Genomic DNA, 17942 nt, shown 5'->3' on the forward strand with positions numbered 1-17942 from the left:
GGCGCACTCACTTTATACAACCGCAGAGGTCGAACCCTGAACAGTTTGGGCAAGTATGGACACAACATTTAAGCTTGGCACAGCTCTGAATTTGGATTGTGGTTAAATAGTTGACACAACATATGTTTCTGACACAGAATGAATGTGGTTTAAGAACTTGAACATAAAAACTTAAAAATTTTAAATTGGACATTTACCTATTCGAATATTATACAATTATTGTCTTTTGATGAGGTAAATGTGTAGTTTTATTGACTTTTGAAAAACTGATATTCACTGAGGCCAACGGCCGAAGTGAATATCAGTTTTTCAAAAGTCAATTAAACCACATATTTACCGAAACAAAAGACAGTAATTGTTTTATTCCATATTCCGAGAGAAATGTATGTAACGGCAATTATTAACCAAAACCAATTGTACATCAATCGTTTTTTTACTAAAATAGTGCAGGTAAAAGCACGCGACGTTATGCACGGTGAATATCCTTTTTCCGCAGGTGAATATGCTTATTTATTCAAAATCCCATTCATATAGAAAAACCTACCAAAGTTTTATCAATATGGAATAAATATTTATATTTTTTTTCGGAAGTATTTTGGCAATAACTCATTGTGAACACAACTCATTGGAGAGGGAAGATTCTTATCCATGGTACTATTGTTTACTATCATGTGTAGTTGTTCATTTCATACCATAATTTCGATTCGACCATTTTCATCAGAGTTATGGAACTTTCACCATTTTTTTTAAATGTTGTAACAGCAACATCCTCTTAAATTAAACTCATCATAGATACCAGGACTAAATTTTGTATATACGCCAGACGAGCGTTTTGTCTACAAAAGACTCATCAGTGACGCTCCAACATCCTGTTAAAGCAACTCTCTGAGACCACAGACAGTTTTACAGAAACCCTTCATAGTTGGTAGAATTGGTTGCCATTATAAGTTTGACCAATTTTGATTTGACAATTTTAATGCGAGTTATGAATCTTTGACCATTTGTTGGGAGTATTGTAACAAAAACATCTTGTAAAAGCATATCCTCTGAGTCCATTTACAGAAAAACTCTCATTCTTAACAGAATAATAGTTGACCATAGTATACCGTCTTTTTTCAGGAAGTTAAGGGACTAAATTTTTTTTAGTAATGCAATTGTGTCATCTTGTAAGATCTACAGTGTGAGTACTCCTATAAGACAATTTGAAAGAAAGCTGTCATACTTAGAAGCACTGTTTGCTATAAAATTGAGAATGGAAATGGGGAATGTGCCAAAGAGACAACAACCCGACCATAGAGCAGACAACAGCAGAAGGTCACCAACAGGTCTTCAATGCACGAGAAATTCCCGCAACCGAAGGCGTCCTTCAGCTGGTCCCTATGTTATGTATTATACAATAGTTTAAATTTACCACATATATGAGAGTGATGGGATTTTTACCTTATTATGACTATCATACCACAATGTCATATAATAACACACATATTAGTTCTTCATTATGCAGGGTGGGGGAAATTTTGAGAGGGTGTAGGAAAGTTGTTCATATTGACAGTTTTTAATACTGATAACAAACAGTCTAAAAAAAGATGTTAAAATGTAGAAATTTATTGAGATATTTTTCATAAATAAAAAAAAATTAGGCAAATTATAAAAACATCTAATTTTTGGCATAACAATTATTATAGAAATATCCTTGAACAATATTCAATGAGTGCTGCAAAATTTCAAAATATTAGTAAAGAGGAGTTAGTTGCAAGGCAGATGTCAATATTTCTTATATACTACATTTGTACTACTACAACTCAACATTTTCCAGCTTCAGACCAAATATAAAATTATTCCCTTTCCTAAAAGCCAATATTTGCACAAGGTCTTTCGTACAGACAGTCTGAATGGTGGACTGTGGAGCATTTACTGGATCTGCTTTCACTATAGGCAATATATGTATAAAGAGCTGAATCTAAGCATTTTATTTCTTTTATATTTTTGTCAATGGAAAAAACATAACAAAGGTACAAAGTAATTATAAATTATATTATTAATACTCTTTCATCATGATCGTTGAGTTGTTGAGTTGTTACAAAAAATAACAATCATGATTGTTGACTTGTTGAGTTGTTACAAAAAATAACAATCATGATCGTTGACTTGTTTAGTTGTTACAAAAAATAACAATCATGATCGTTGACTTGTTGAGTTGTTACAAAAATAACAATCATGATCATTGACTTGTTGAGTTGTTATAAAAAATAACAATCATGATCGTTGACTTGTTGAGTTGTTACAAAAAATAACAATCATGATCATTGACTTGTTGAGTTGTTATAAAAAATAACAATCATGATCATTGACTTGTTGAGTTGTTATAAAAAATAACAATCATGGTTGATTGTTGACTTATTGAGTAGTTGCAAAAAAAATAAAATATAACATATTTATTTCTAAATGGTGTTCTACTTTCATAACTACTTTTGGTTGAGCGCACAATTCAACAACAGAAACCTGTTAGTATTTATTCTCAATTTAAAACATTCAGTTTGTCTCCAAAATTGTTCCCAATTTCGCTACGTTTACATACATCATGTACTTAAATAAGAACTATTCATGAGAAGAAAAAAAAAAAAGAAAAATTCTAAATTAACTTTAAAAAAATAGATTTCTAAAGAAGCAAATGGAAAATAAACAACAATAAAAATTTTAAATGAGCAAGCACTGACTTTGTAGATTTTAAAGTAAACCCTTGAATTAATAACACATGAGATTTCCTGTGATCATGATACGCCCATCTAAATAACTATTACTATAAAATCTACTGGGAAATCTTTCATTCACTAGATCACTAAACCAAACAGCTTATTTTTTAAACAAAAAAGTTTTTTTTACATAACCTTAAAAAAAACCAAAAAAAAAACAATGGATGTTTTGATACTAATTATATATATGGAATGATAACCATCTATACAAAAAAACAAACAAAATAAATATTCTCAAAACACGCACTTCACGACAACACATATGTGTGTACATACATCATATAAAACAGAAGTACAAATAGCACACAGTGATACAAAATATCCACACTACAATTATATTACATCAAAGAGAAGAAGTTTGAGATTTTTTCATACTTTAACAAAAATCATAACATATATCTAGTTTCTGAGTTCTGTGTATTCATGTACAAGTCAGTGCAATATGGTTTGAATAAGTTTGACATCCTGACATGCCATCGCATCAGAGCATTCATTACAGTTACCATGGTTACTGAACATGCATGTGATATATAAATGTATAAATATAGTGTTTTCAGTTGCCCTCAAAATAATTTAGTACAAATCTTAGTTTACAAGTGATTGGCAACATTACATGTAAGGCATATTTACGTAAAGCTAATTTTTAATGTTATCAGATATCAGATATCAAATTGCATTGTGGGAGAAACAAAAATTTTAAATAGCTATGTTAGATTTTCACAAAATTTACAGTTCCAATCCCTTGTACTCCTATTTATTGACTAACTATGTCAAATACTTTCATTCCTCTATAATGGTATGAAATGAGCAAGATGAAATGAGCAATGAAAATAATTTACAATGAAATTTAACAGTCTAATTAAAACTTGATTTTCTGTTCTGTGTTTTAGTATGTACTTGGACCTGCCAAAAAAAGTTTTGAAAACAATGCTTGAATAGAATTTTTTTCAATCAATTCCCTTCAATATAATAATCTGAACATTTAAATTGCATTGCAAGTTTTGATAGGTTAATTTATGAGTCTGTAACCGTACTGGAAAATTGATAGACCACAAACTTGATCTAAACTGTGGAAAATATATATACATCCTAATTTTAGGGGAAATTTTATCATTATCATGTTAATTAGACTGAACTTCATATATATCTTGATAAGGCCATACTTAAAAATTGTTTACAGCTTACATTTTAATTCTAACCTGAGTATTGTGGTTTTTACTTATTTTCATGGTTAATAAAATGTGATTTTTTGGTTGACACTGATTTTGTGGATTTTTTATGTAAAGGGATTGTTCATGACATCGTATCAAAACAAATTTTGTATGCATAGAAAGAATACCAAAAATTAGTATTTTGTTGGAGATACTAATATGTTTCATAAGAAATTCATGAATATCCATATCAACAGAACAATAATGATTAAGGGCATACGATACAGTTACAGGGAAGGTAATGACGTTGCTAACGTAAAACGTTATTTTCGCGACGTCAAACTCTGACATATCGGGAAAAGATGCATTTTTCGAGCAAATATACAAAATTTCGAACTCATTTTACTCAAAAAGTAGAACATGAAGGTATATTTTTTATTACATATTTGATTTAATGAGGTAAAAAATAGCCTATATGCAAATTTTCATCAACTTGTAAATACAGGTTCAAAACTGTATCGTATGCCCTTAAACAGTATATCTTTATGGGATATTTTAGGTCCATTTTGGAAATATTTTCCCTGCAACAATTATAATATATATCCACTACCTAAATTATTATGCTAATTTATACTAGAAGAATTTTAAATCCTAGCAAATTCATAAATTTTTAAGGATGGCCTACATGAAATAAGTATAAAATCTAATTAGCAATACATTATGCTTTTCCAGTTCTCTTATCTGTGAAAAAACTTCTTAGTACTAAAACCTGCCCTATTCCAACAAATAATATTATTAATGACTGTCCTAACGACCAATAGAATACTCTATCGTTTAAATTTTCTGCAAATACTCTTCCTTGAGCTTCACGCAGACGGTGATGAGTTTGGTCATCTAATATGTTACGTAAGTCCTCGTGTATATTGACCGCTGAAGTCTCCATCTACAAAGGAAAAGAATAAGCCGTAACCAGATATACATCTTGATCTGACATAGCCTGCTAATAGTAAAAAGCTTGGTAAATATTACTCTAAATCAGGAAATTTTAGTGTGTAAAAACTTTGAAATGGTAGTCTGCACCAAGTTCTTGTCTGACTACCAATATTCTAACATTGTTCTTGTACATGTAAGTTTAAACAAAGTTTTGCAAAATTCGCTAGTCCAAATAAAATTTTACTAGTCTAAGCATCAGACTAGTGGCTAACGGCACAGACTGCAATAGGAATTTTACCTCAAATTTTTTCTTAACAGACATTTTACAGTTTTAGTAATTAAACATGATGCATTGTACAATGCTATGAATGATGAAACATGAATAATGAAAACAGATCTAACTGCACCATCTAAGACGAAAACTGTGAACCAAACCTGATGCAAAAATAAACTCATATACAGTATTATATGACTTTAAACATGTCAAAGATACCAGATAACTGGAATTTTCATTTTATTATTACTTTTTGTTGTCATGTTGTTTAGGCTAAAACAGAGAATAGAAATCCATGAACCATTCAGATCACATGCAGATTTAATGAAGCATATTTTTTAATCTATTGGCAAATTTCAATGGTGCACTTGTTCTTTTAGTTTTAACATTGTTATACAATGCAAGATCTTCACAAGAATCGGTGAAGGCAAGAACTCCAATAGATACATTGTATGTCTATGCTATAAAGATTTCGGTCTATTACGCACACACTGTTATGTGATTAAATAAATAATATGGTCTAAATTACAAAAATGTTACAAGTCTTCAAGTGTTATTTTTTCACTGGTCCTGGTATACTAATTTTTGAAGTAGATGTATATCCCTTCTACATGTACATTCATATTTTTAAACTTATACTTTAAACTTATACAAGCCATGTATAAAAGGATTTTTTTTGTATTCTTTTCTTGAATGTTCTACATTGCTCTAATAGACATGGTTTTTTATTGTCTTTTATTGATAGAAAATTTTGTGTACAAAAGTATTCATAAAAGGGGAGATAATTCAAATCTTGAAAATTTAATTACAAAAATCTTTCAAATTTACTCATACGAGTAAATGATATTAAGGTGGTACCTAACACTACAGGGAGATAACTCTGTAAAATCACCAGAACGTTTTAATGACGTTGTGTTGTTAAAGGAATATTAAGCTTCTCAATGATCAAAATAAGTTTTTGTCAAACTGCTATATAACCAGTGTAATATTTCTGATTAAACGGTTGGTTCAAAGTTTTTGAAATTTTTATATTTTTGTCAAAGGGTCAAACTAAATACTTTGTCAACATTTTAAGAAAATTAAACGAGCCAAATTAATTTTAGTTCAGGTGTTAGGTACCACCTTAAAAAATATGACTTGTTTTCGTAAGAAAAACCCTGACTGATTGTCAGTCAAAGGAATACTTTACTGATCAAGTATTCAGCATGGTCAGCATATTTATCATGTTTCTGATTATGAAATCTAAAACTATCATATTTAATCTAATTATGTCTAATTTAAAAGAAAATATCAGTAATTTTAATGATCTTACATTAAGATACTCCTTAAGAAACTCAAATTGAAACAGAAAGTCACTAATAAAGCCTTGGTCAAATTTGGAGACCATTGTCTACAAGTTCTTAGAAATTTGAATCACTACATTGTCTTTTTTTTTAATTTCATTATTTTATTTCATTCCTCTAGTCAGCCAGAAATGTTGCTACTGAAAAAATGTTTTTGTCCAGTATAATACTATATATGTACAAATTGTGTCACACCACCTCCTGTTGTTTCAACTTTTATCAATTTGTTCAAAATGCTACAAAATTATCAACCTTACAGATTTTGATATGCTACTAGTCAGATCAAGATGATGCGTTCATGCAGGAAAGTACAACATGCAGATATTGTTCAATAAACAGGTTTCATCAACTTACTTAGGGACGACATCAAAAGTTCAATGTAGGATAAAAAACTTAATTCACATACCTTTTTCACTGACCCACACACCCCCTCTCTTAATTTAATTTGGGAAAAATTGATTTACCAATAGGGATATATGTAAAAATCGATTTTAGATATACAAAACTTGCAGAATTTTAACCTCCCCACCCCCAAACTATTTGATCTAAGTTTTTTTATCCTACATCGATTTTTTTATGTCGTCCCTTATGTAGATGGACTTGGAAATGTTAATACATTTTTAATACAAATAATATAAATCAATTAATCATTCAATCAATCAAATTTTTTTTTGTGTTTACATGTATTATAAGGAGCATAAATTCTCTACAACCCTTAAAGGCCTTATATATCCACCCAAGAAAAAATGAAGCATTGTTCAAAACTATTTCAGGTATCTCACATTTAATCAATTGAGCATTCAAGTTTTGCAGAAATGTATTCGAGATGTTTTATAAAACAGAATTTTCCCCCTCCGCCCAAAAATGAAAAGTTCAACACTGAACCTGAGCACTCCCAATTTCTATCTGTACATCTGTAGTAATGTCTAGCATGTCTAGTAAATACATTGTCTTAAACTAGTTGGTTAACCTTTTTTTTATCTGCTAATACATTTTTTGTAAGTGAATGCATACTTAAAATATTTTTTTCAATTGCATTTGCCCCCATTACTCAATGAAAGGGGCAACTTCCAGTAGTAACTAGAGAATAGCATCCTGAATGTATAGTACATTATATATAGATCATGTATACCTGTATATTGAACAATGATAAGCAAATAAATGAAAATAGAACTATCATGCAATACCAATTACAACTAAAAGCATGCAAACTAGCGGCACGAAATAATAGACTTCTAGATCACAAAATGTTCGTAACATTATTCAGCCTGATGATATACCTGTATCAAATCCAAATTATTGCATGTAAAAGATCCTACATTTATTTCAGTTCATGCAAATTACAATGTAATTAAAGAAAACATGAAAGTCCAACTCACCAGAGTCATAGCTGTTGCATGTTTCCCTTCTTGTTCAAAAAGTGGCTTTTCATCTCCAACTTGGAAATCAAAATAGACGATCTTATGTGTAAATGTTGAAAACTCATTACTAAAACAGAACTTGAAGACCCCACTTTGATCTGGTGTCCAAGTAAAACTATCATACTGCTTCTTTACGTCTTTGTATAATACTTGACCATTGGGAGCGGTCAATTCCATGTCCACATCATACTGACCACCGGATATTACCTAAAAAATATAGCAAATTGAGTATTTGAATATAAACTTTATATTATAAATGTCAGCTAAAAGATGTCCTGGATGTAAAAATAAAAGGAAAAATTGCCAATCAATTATTAAAACAAAATACTGGAATAATTAAAGAACAAATCTACATGTATACACAATGTACATGTATAGGAATCTGATGTTCAGTGGTTGTGGTCTGTTTGTGTTTCTCAATTTTTTTTATATAGATAAGATCGTTCATTTTTCCTGTTTGAATTATTTTCCACTAGTAATTTTTGAGGCCCTTAATAGCTTGCTGTTTAGTGTGAGCCTAGGCTCCCTGTTGAAGACCTTTCATGGTTTACCTTTATAAATCATGTAAATTGTGACTTGGATGGAGAGTTGTTTCATTTGCACTCATACATGTACCACATCTTCCTTTATATCTATATGTAGTGGAAAAGTGCAAAACAGAATAGAAACAGATTGGAAAGAAACAGTATGAAGAAACAGTTTTAAATAATTGTCAATTGATCGCAAATAAACAATGCAAATAATTTTTTTTATCTCCATTTTTATTTATTTTTTTATCATGTTTATTATTTTGATCATCAAAGTTTGATTTAAGATTTAATTTATTTTCTACAGAATGATCATGTACATGTATTTTACTTGTCAAACTTTTTTCCCTTTGGTACCAAGTCAGATATATAACTCTAAAGGCATGACAGGGTTATAACAGAAAATAACTTCAGGGATTTAAAAATCCACTAGCCCGACACCCGGGACTAGATCATTTGCGCCTCAGGCAATCAAAACTTTAACCCAAGGCCATAAAAAAGAATAGGTTTGTTTGCCCAAACCCTACCTACCCAGACAAAAGCTGCCTACTCAAATTCTTTTATTGTCCTGATTTGAAGAAGTTTTTTTTAATCAGATAGGCATGAAGACTTATAAACATCTAATACTTCAATTTCTTAAAAAAAAAAAAAAAATGCCTACCTACCTACCCACCCACTGTCTCAACCTTGAGTAGGGTTTGGGCAAACCAAATAATTCTTAATTGTGGCCCAATATGCCCGACGGACTAGTAACAAAAAATTATTGGCATTTCCAAAATAGATAGTGGAAAATCCCTTCATCCCTATTCTAAATTAGCCAATCAGATTCAATTACGTCATCTGGGATTTAAAGCATTTGAACTGGGTTGAGTTCAATATCGTAGTAGCTACTTAGTGCTTTGTAGATTTTGACTATTGAACGTGTAGCTACAAACTAGTTGCTACATAGATATTGATAGTAGCTACGTAGTCCTTACATAGCAGCTACCATATTGAAATCAATCCTGGTTTGTACAGGTCTATGGTTGCCTTCAATATTGGAGCTGCTACTTAGGGCTACGCAGATTTATTGAACGTGTAGCTAGCCTAGCTGCTACATTTTGTCATTTTTTAGAAATGCCCAAAATAAGCAGTCAGGGGTGCTACTTAAACAAGTGATTTCATTATCACCTATTTCAGTGATTTGATAAATTCAGTTATCACCTATTTAAGTGATTTTGGTGTTTCCTAAATGATCTTCAAATGCTGATTTCATTGATTGCGTAAACCCCTGAGGGTTTACGCAGTATATATTGGACGAGTGATGTAGTCTTTCGGAACACCGGATGTAAGTCGGAACACTTCTGGTCTTTCTATGACCACCTTTCAAATACATGCGCAATAGCTATGACCACCTTTCAAATGCATGCGCAATAGCTTACAAATCTGTTGAATATGCATTAGCATCTTAAGTTGCTATAGAGATATTTTACGTATGATCTGAAATTTATTATGATATAATATTTTCTTGCACACGATTACAAGCTGCTAATATTAACCTACATGCGTAGTATTTTAATTAGTCAAACGATGTAACCAGCTGTGTTTAGATATGAGATAAGATTTCATGTAAACAATGCGCTTTATATTCTGAACGAGAATAATTAAAAATAAAATCTTTAGAAAGAGTTTTAGTAGCATTTTATTTTAGATTTGACGTTTAGTGAAGATGTCCATGTTGTAAAAAGCAAGCTATTTATTTTTTTATACTGAAATTAAAGGGAAGTCTTTCTTGCATATGAATAAATTACAGTTATTTTTTTTTGGTTAAATATTGCAACTTTAATAAAAAAAAAAAAATGGTTATTAAAAATAAAATTAAATAGATATTGAATATGAAAAAATAAAATATTTTGAACGAGAACAATTAAAAATAATATCTTTAAAAAAAGTATTAGCACTTTTTGAAATTTTACGTCTAGGATAGACCAAGGACATGGAAATATAATCATAAATACGTGCCTCAAATAGGTGTAAAAACGAGGATTTAAAAAAAAATCGTTTATTGAAAATAACGTTAAAATTAATTATGAAAGTTATGTCCGTATTTATTTTCATTAATATTGCAAATTTTAAAGTTATTTTCTTTGTTTAAATATTGCAACATTATTTACTTTTTTTAATAACCTCTGAATCCTTTTCGTCATTAAAATGCGACTGATAAGTATAGATATTCAATATGAAGGGGGAAAAAATAACCGTGACTGAAATCTAAATCTAAAATTTATTTTAAAAAAATACACATTTGACCATGCAGATGTAAGAAATGATACTTCAAGCAATGAAACAACGAATTAAATGTGCCACTTTAATTACGACTGATAACCTAAAACTGAATCATGCATGCATTTTTAGCAGACTTAACCAGGTCGGCGATAAGATATCGAATATAAAAAAAGAAGATATCGGGTTTGGTGTCAATGAGACAACTATCTGCAAGAAACTAAAATAACACAGAAATACAAACTATGGATCACCGTACGGCCTTCAACAACAGGCAAAGCACGTACCGCATAGTCGGCTATAAAAGGCCCCGAAATGACAATGTAAAACAATCAGTCAAAAAAGAAATTAACAAAGTCCGTATCATCGTATGCGTAACTTAGTTGCTCACCAGAGGAACTTTACGCAAGCGTTTAAACACGCGTTCCATAAGTTTGAAGTACGTCGAAATGCAAAGGTATACGCTTGGTGAACGCTTTTACTTCAGGAAAATTTTAATGGAACATAAAAAAAATCATTCAGCTCAAGCGTTTGTCAAACGTATATACATGTACCTGTAAACTGCACGCACATAATATACACGCTACACGAGCGTTGAAAACGCTACAGATAAGTTTTAGACACGTTAAGGGCACATTGCATACAAAAATACTCGTCGCCTTAAAGCTTTCATTTAGGAAAAGAAGTCCGATACGGGTGAAACTTCATCAAACCTACAGAAGATATTACACCCTCTCTAACCATGCAACATGGGACTAGACATAGAAGTACAGGAACTACTCACATTAGTTTGAGCTGTACAAGATCTACAAAAATATCCCTCCTGCCTCAAAGGTGCATATAGGATCGACCATGGTCCAGCACTAATGATACAAATACCAACCAGAGTTACAATGACGTGGTAGTAAGTCTTTAAAGGCCACCGAGCGGCCTCCAAAAATGAAAAAAACTACTATTTAGTCGGCTATTAAATGCCCCGACCATTATGATTAAAAACAAAAATCAAACAAAACTAAACAGCCTTATTGATAACAAAATAATTTACGAAAACAACTTGACCGACATGAATTATGAACAACAACCACTGAACTACATGTTTCTGGCTTTAGAATGGACATTGGCACATAAACAATGTGATGGCCATAAACCCAACCCTCCCAAGTGAACCAAACCTTAAGGACAACACATCGCAAGAAAAAACTGTAAAATATCAGTTGCAATTCGCGTCCCTAAAATTATGGGTACGGTGCACAATAATCACTTACATAAAAACAATAGACACAAATCACTGAAATAATCGCACTTACCGAAAGCTATTTCAAAGCTAGTGAACATGTAGACGAACCAGTGGACATAGACGGAGTGGTAAACATGTAAACAGACGGGCGAATGTGACAGACTTATTGACAAACATTCACATATAGACAGACCTGCAGTTGGGAATGTAGGAAGACCAGGAGAAACGCTAAGGTACGCTTTACGCACACCCAATACACGCTTTAAGCTCGTTGTGCACACGATACAGATATGATTGACAGGTTGAATGCATCAAAATTACTAGCGTTTTGGTAGCGTGCATGATTTTTTTTACCTCGGCCGACGTACGTCGGATCTATACGTTGATGTGTGAAGCCGGTATTACATTATTTAAACCACTAAACAGGCAATGTCAGTTTCTAATTCTTATGCACAACAAAAGTAATATAAGACAATACATCTTTATTAAACAATTATCTAATATATATATAATGCCAAACAAGCATTTGGGTTTACGATTGCATTTCTTTTTTTAAAGAAAGCAACTTGTTTTCCATATTTTCACAAACTTTCTATAACTTTTCTTCATAAATCAATTAACCCTTTATCTTTGGATATCAATTTCACCAGTTGGTTTGGGCAGTAAATTAGTGTGCTAAAGCTTTTAAAAGTACCCTTGGGAATTGTTCTGTAATCAAATATTCTACTACTCTTACTATCAGACAAAGGTCAACAATACAAGTTAACCTGATTGGTTTTCTTTAGAATTAGAATGATTTATTTTAAAACTATGTCATGATCTACAAATTAGTCCAGGTTTTGCATATATTCAAATAAACTGTAAAAACTGGCAGGCTTATCAAGCAAATGACAATTTCTGCATGTACAATAAAAAAATCGAGCTTGAGGGGAAAATATTCAAAAAACATTATAAACACTTATTCAGTCAGGGTTACTACTTGTACAAGTGTATTTTATTTACTTAAAGAATTAAAAAAATATAATCACATATAAGTAAATTTGTAGGATACTTATACAAGTGAATTTTATTTACTTGTATACATTGTAGGTAAAAAAAAATGGCTTAGTTATGTCCCTTAGGCATTAAGAATTTTTTATTTGTATAAGTAAAAAAATCATCCTTTCTTCTTTTCTTGAATTCTTAAGATTTCTTTGCTCTAATAGAATTTTAAATTGTGTATATACGTACCCTTTACATATGTCTTTACTTATCATTTAAGTGTAATTTCAAGGACAATGAAAATCCCATTTGTCTGTTATCTTCATAACACTGCTCATTTACAAGCCCCAAAGGAGCAATTTTTGATTGCCTTGCACAAATATACAAGATCTTTGCTAAATCAGTTTCTTTGATGAATGAATTAGATGAAACATTGCAGGCGACGACAATAACGCTTGTCCAATTGTCCGGTACCAGAGGGAAAAAAGGTCGGACAAGTAAAAGCTGAATCAAGCTTGTCCGTCGGGACAAGTACATGATTATTCAGCAGAAAATAAATTTAACCCAACTTTGATGAACAGAGTAATTATAAACTAAAAACAAGAAAACAAATATTAGTTTGACATGTTTCTGCATTCTGTTTATTCAAATGCAAAACCTTTTTTCTTCAACATGTTTACTTGCAATCGATAAATTTTAACTGGTTCTTTGTCAGGTACTTTTCAACAGGTAAAATGTATACTATTCTCGGAAACCAGTCTTACTGATCCGAATCAATGATGCACTTTGTAGATAAGGTAACTTTACAGGACAGTTCTTCACCTCTACAGGTTTAGCTGAAGTTTAATAGACAGTTTGGCACTGTAGGAGACATATTTAGTAGACATGATTGACAGACATTTGGCAAGGCAGGAGACATTTCGGGACCAAGACAAATCATACCTCATTTTGCTACCCTATTCTGTTTCTTATAACCAATACCATACTGGTAATTTTTTCACAAAATTTTTATTTTTTTATTTACCATAAAACATGTTAAATTCACACAATCATTTTTGATCATAACATGCATAAGAAGAAAAAAAAATACTGACAATATGGTGACCTATAGTTGTTAGTTTCTGTGTCATTTGGTCTCTTGCAGAGAGTTGTCTCATTGGCAATCATACCTTATCTTCTTCTTTCTATTTATGGCATTTCAATAAACTTTTTTCAACTTAAAAAAAAAGGATTATACAAATCCAATGAGTGTACAGGCCTATCTGCTATCAGATGGTGCCTCATGTTTAATGTCTGATGAGACTGGTATTGATGAAAAACTAGAACCCAAGTCCTGTGACATGACTAGATTCAGTTGAACTTGACTCATATTTTTGAAAAGTATTTCAAATCAAAAGAAATGTACATCAAATCATGTCTATTGTTTAAATTCGTTTTGTTTCTTTAATCAAGTAAAAATATAAAAAGGTTATTTTTAATAGAAATTTTTTGGACAAGTAACAATTTCATTCGGACAAGTAAATTTTGGTATGAACTTGTCTTGTACTTGTCCGACAAGTTGAAAAAAAGTTATTGTAGAGGCCTGCATTGAACTTTAATGAACAAATTTGAGCAAACCTGGGAAAAATCATTAAAGGCATGATTTTACATCTCAAAACTTGAGGATAAATGTGGGATTGTAAGAAAAATTTACTTACACAAGTAAATTTTTTAGAAAATTAAGGGGAGATTATTCAAACATTATTTATTTACTTATATGTGTATATTTTTATTTTACTTCTTCAAGTAAATAAAATACACTTGTACAAGTAGTACCCTGACTGTTATTGAAGTGATTACATTTGAACTTCTCAAATTACTTGTTTTAGTGATTTTGAAAAGTCTGTGTGAAATTTTTAAATATATTTTCACAGCCAAAATCACTCAAAAAAGTGATTTTGAAATCCCTTGTTTAAGTAGTGCCCCTGACTGATACATTTGTAAGTGCTATTTATTTGATGTGACGTGTTTTGACTTCGTTATTGATAGTTTGGAAATTTGAGAATGCAATCGGCGCAATTACCTGGTTGCATTCTGTACTCTTCTGTGATGAAATGCATGCAATTATAACAAATATTAATTGACAGATTCCAAGTTCAATACACCACCATCACTCTAAAACTAAGTTTGAATGATATTTTATTGTTATTATTTGAAATAATTTGGATAATTGGGAGTATGTTTTTAACACATGTCCGTTTCTGTATCCTATCTTTACTATGAAATCGGCCAAAAAAAGGTAGTGTCAAGTCCGGTCAACATGGTCAATATATACATGTATGTTCGTGCTAATAATTAGTTCACATGATTTTACTCTTACAAACTAAAAAAAAATGAAAAAGTCTTTAGTATAATGTTACATTTTTCTGTGCACATAGCATGATTTTTACACACGGGAATTAAGCAAATATATCATGTATATGAAATAAAATTGAAATGGACATTGGAAATGTGTTAAAGAGCCAACAACCTGACCACAAAGTGTAAACATGCTGACTGAAGAGTAGAAAACAATTAAAGGCCACAGACATAACAGATGAGTCTTAAACACGAGAAAATCCTTCACCCAGAGGGAGGCATCAGCTTGTCCCTACACAAAAATGTGTACTGGTCAATGAACAGATTTTAAAATTTAAACAATTTACCATATGGGGGTAACAAAATGGTGTAGACACGGCACAAACAAAATGTGGGAACGTCACTTACTTCTTATATTGTAGTGTAAAAACTTTGTGACGTGTCACTTGTATACTTGGGCATTCTATAGATTGATTATACATATATTAGAACATGCAACGTTTTCTTCCTTAATTCATGTATTCCCGACAACGAATGACCCACCAAATGGTGACATCCCCTTGAAGTTATACTGAGTATAAGTTGATGTTTTGATGTACAAAATGTATGTGATGCTGTATTAATCCAAACACTACCATGATGACGTGTGCAAAATGAAATAGGTTGAATCATCTATCTTAGAACCAACAATTGAAACTCAATCATCTCAACTGAGCAGAGTTGTACAAATCAAAGGTTGTCAGGATAGTGATATTGTATCTCCTAAGGTTTTTACCCAGTTATCTTGAAGTTGAAGTCATACTCTCTCGATAAATGTTTGGTCGTCCCAATTTTCAAACAGTGATATATTCTTTTTTCTGAATTGTTCATTGTGTCTGAGGACTTACAATGTACAAACCTAACATATGTCATGTTTACACATGTGTTTTACTTTGTTTACATCAACATTTGCATCGAATTTTGAATTATTATTGTTGTTTCGTATGTTTATATTTGTTATTGTTGTTTACAAACCTGAAATTCAAGGGTAGACTGAACACCCTTTTCAATTTGTTCAAAAAAACACTGTCTTTCATTATCTGGTAACTCAAATGTCAGTTCGCCGGCAAACACAACTGACAATAAACTAAGTACTGCAATGACACCGATCAATTTTTCATTCATTGTCAACACGGGATGCTAAATATGATAATCAAAGTTCGTGTCAATCTATTCTTATTTCAACAATACAGTTATTAAAACGTATGCAACATGTGTTGTCAAGTCCTTCCTAATCGTCTTGTCGAAAGATGGCGTAGTTTAAAATTACGTGGCATACGAAAGATTTCCACTAAAGGGAAATAACCCACGTTACAATTATATGTCATTGGAACATAAATTTTATGTTTAATTTATATATTTCTCTTTATACCTTTTATATTTGATTGAAATCAATGTAAATTGTTTTAACTACATTGACTTTTAGTTTCCCTGCGGAGTTTAGAACAAATGCTAGATCTAGTAGTCCAAGGTGTTTTTCAGTTTAAAAAAAGGGGGGGGGGGCAGTTTGGATTTGTTTTTGATTGGTTATTTATTTTTGTAAACTAAAAGGATAGGTTATCTATTTTCTGCACTATTGAAGCAAGATTTATCATTTTCATTAAAGCAAGGGACTGATTATTTATTTATGTGGCTTCTGTCTTTTTTAAACTCCGACATGATCAAGTTAATAACAAATTTGCTAAATTACAAAAGGAATGCAACACTAACAGATACAGAAGCGCAGGGCAATCAATGAACAATAGACACATAAATAAGAAACATTGATTCTAAAAAATGTGGGGCTACGTCTGAGGGAGAACAGAACTTGCTTCTTGCAAGGCACTCGCCGTGAACACAATTTGATATGGAGACGAGCATTTGGTTTTGAAATTTCCTACATGAGGCATTTGCCTCTAAGTAGTTATGGCCCTGTATTGCTGTAATAAAAGTGAAGAAAGTGTTCCTGAGAAAATGTATCTCAAGTTAAATGAAACCAAGTATATTTAAATAATATTTAAACTTTTATTATTAAAAGATTTGGGAAGTGTTTCCCAATTTCTTTTTTGGGGAAAAGATGAATTTATGAAGAATCTAGTGCCATCTCATAGTTTCGATTAGACCTGCCGAGTTATTTATTTTCAAGACATTGCAAGTCAGGTAATTTATTTTCAAACTACCACAAAACAAACCATTTATTTTTGTGATTATCAAGGCTGAGTTATCTATTTCCAAAATCCTCCTGTCCCCTCCCCTCCCCCCCAGAATATCAAATGGTCGTCCCCTTATATCAAAATGTACCTTAACATGCTTAAGTTCGTTATATATTTTACATATAGTAATGTTTGAATACATTACAACTTATAGACTATACTGACACCGATATGGACCATTTTCAATCTGCATGGCCTTTCCCTACAGCAATAATTAACATAATTAAAGGGAGACGGATTTTCATAACTTTTTCTTGTTGCCAAATACCTGTATTTATATTGTATAATCATATTCGTGCACTTTTGAAAAAAATAAAATATTGTTTAAACTAATAATTAACCTGAAATTCATCTTATTTCTATCAACTAACCAATTGCAATCAGCACTAGAGACAGAGATTGTATTTGGAAGTAGAATGTACACAGGAAAATTTAAGCAGGACTGCTGAAAGGCTTTTTTGGGGGTAACAATTTGTAAACAATTCTCTGTTT

The 17942-nt window shown here is 31.3% G+C and overlaps 1 protein-coding gene across 2 annotated transcripts in view; it reads right to left on the bottom strand.

The window, feature by feature from the left end:
- LOC143052252 (transmembrane emp24 domain-containing protein 7-like) overlaps nt 1-16518 on the bottom strand; it is a 28299-nt gene extending 11781 nt beyond the window's left edge. The window contains exons 1-3 of one of the 2 annotated variants that reach the window (XM_076225241.1): nt 16234-16518; nt 7834-8082; nt 4488-4847 (exon numbers count right to left, since the gene is read on the bottom strand). In XM_076225241.1, the coding sequence (XP_076081356.1) occupies nt 4623-4847; nt 7834-8082; nt 16234-16383 (624 nt within the window). In that variant the 5' untranslated portion in view covers nt 16384-16518 and the 3' untranslated portion in view covers nt 4488-4622. Of the gene's footprint in view, nt 1-4487; nt 4848-7833; nt 8083-16233 lie in introns of those variants that run through there. The other variant, XM_076225240.1, reaches the window with a different exon arrangement.
- Nucleotides 16519-17942: the final 1424 nt, after the last annotated feature.

Source organism: Mytilus galloprovincialis, chromosome 11 (genome assembly GCF_965363235.1).
Source record: "Mytilus galloprovincialis chromosome 11, xbMytGall1.hap1.1, whole genome shotgun sequence".
NCBI classification, from domain to species: domain Eukaryota; kingdom Metazoa; phylum Mollusca; class Bivalvia; order Mytilida; family Mytilidae; genus Mytilus; species Mytilus galloprovincialis.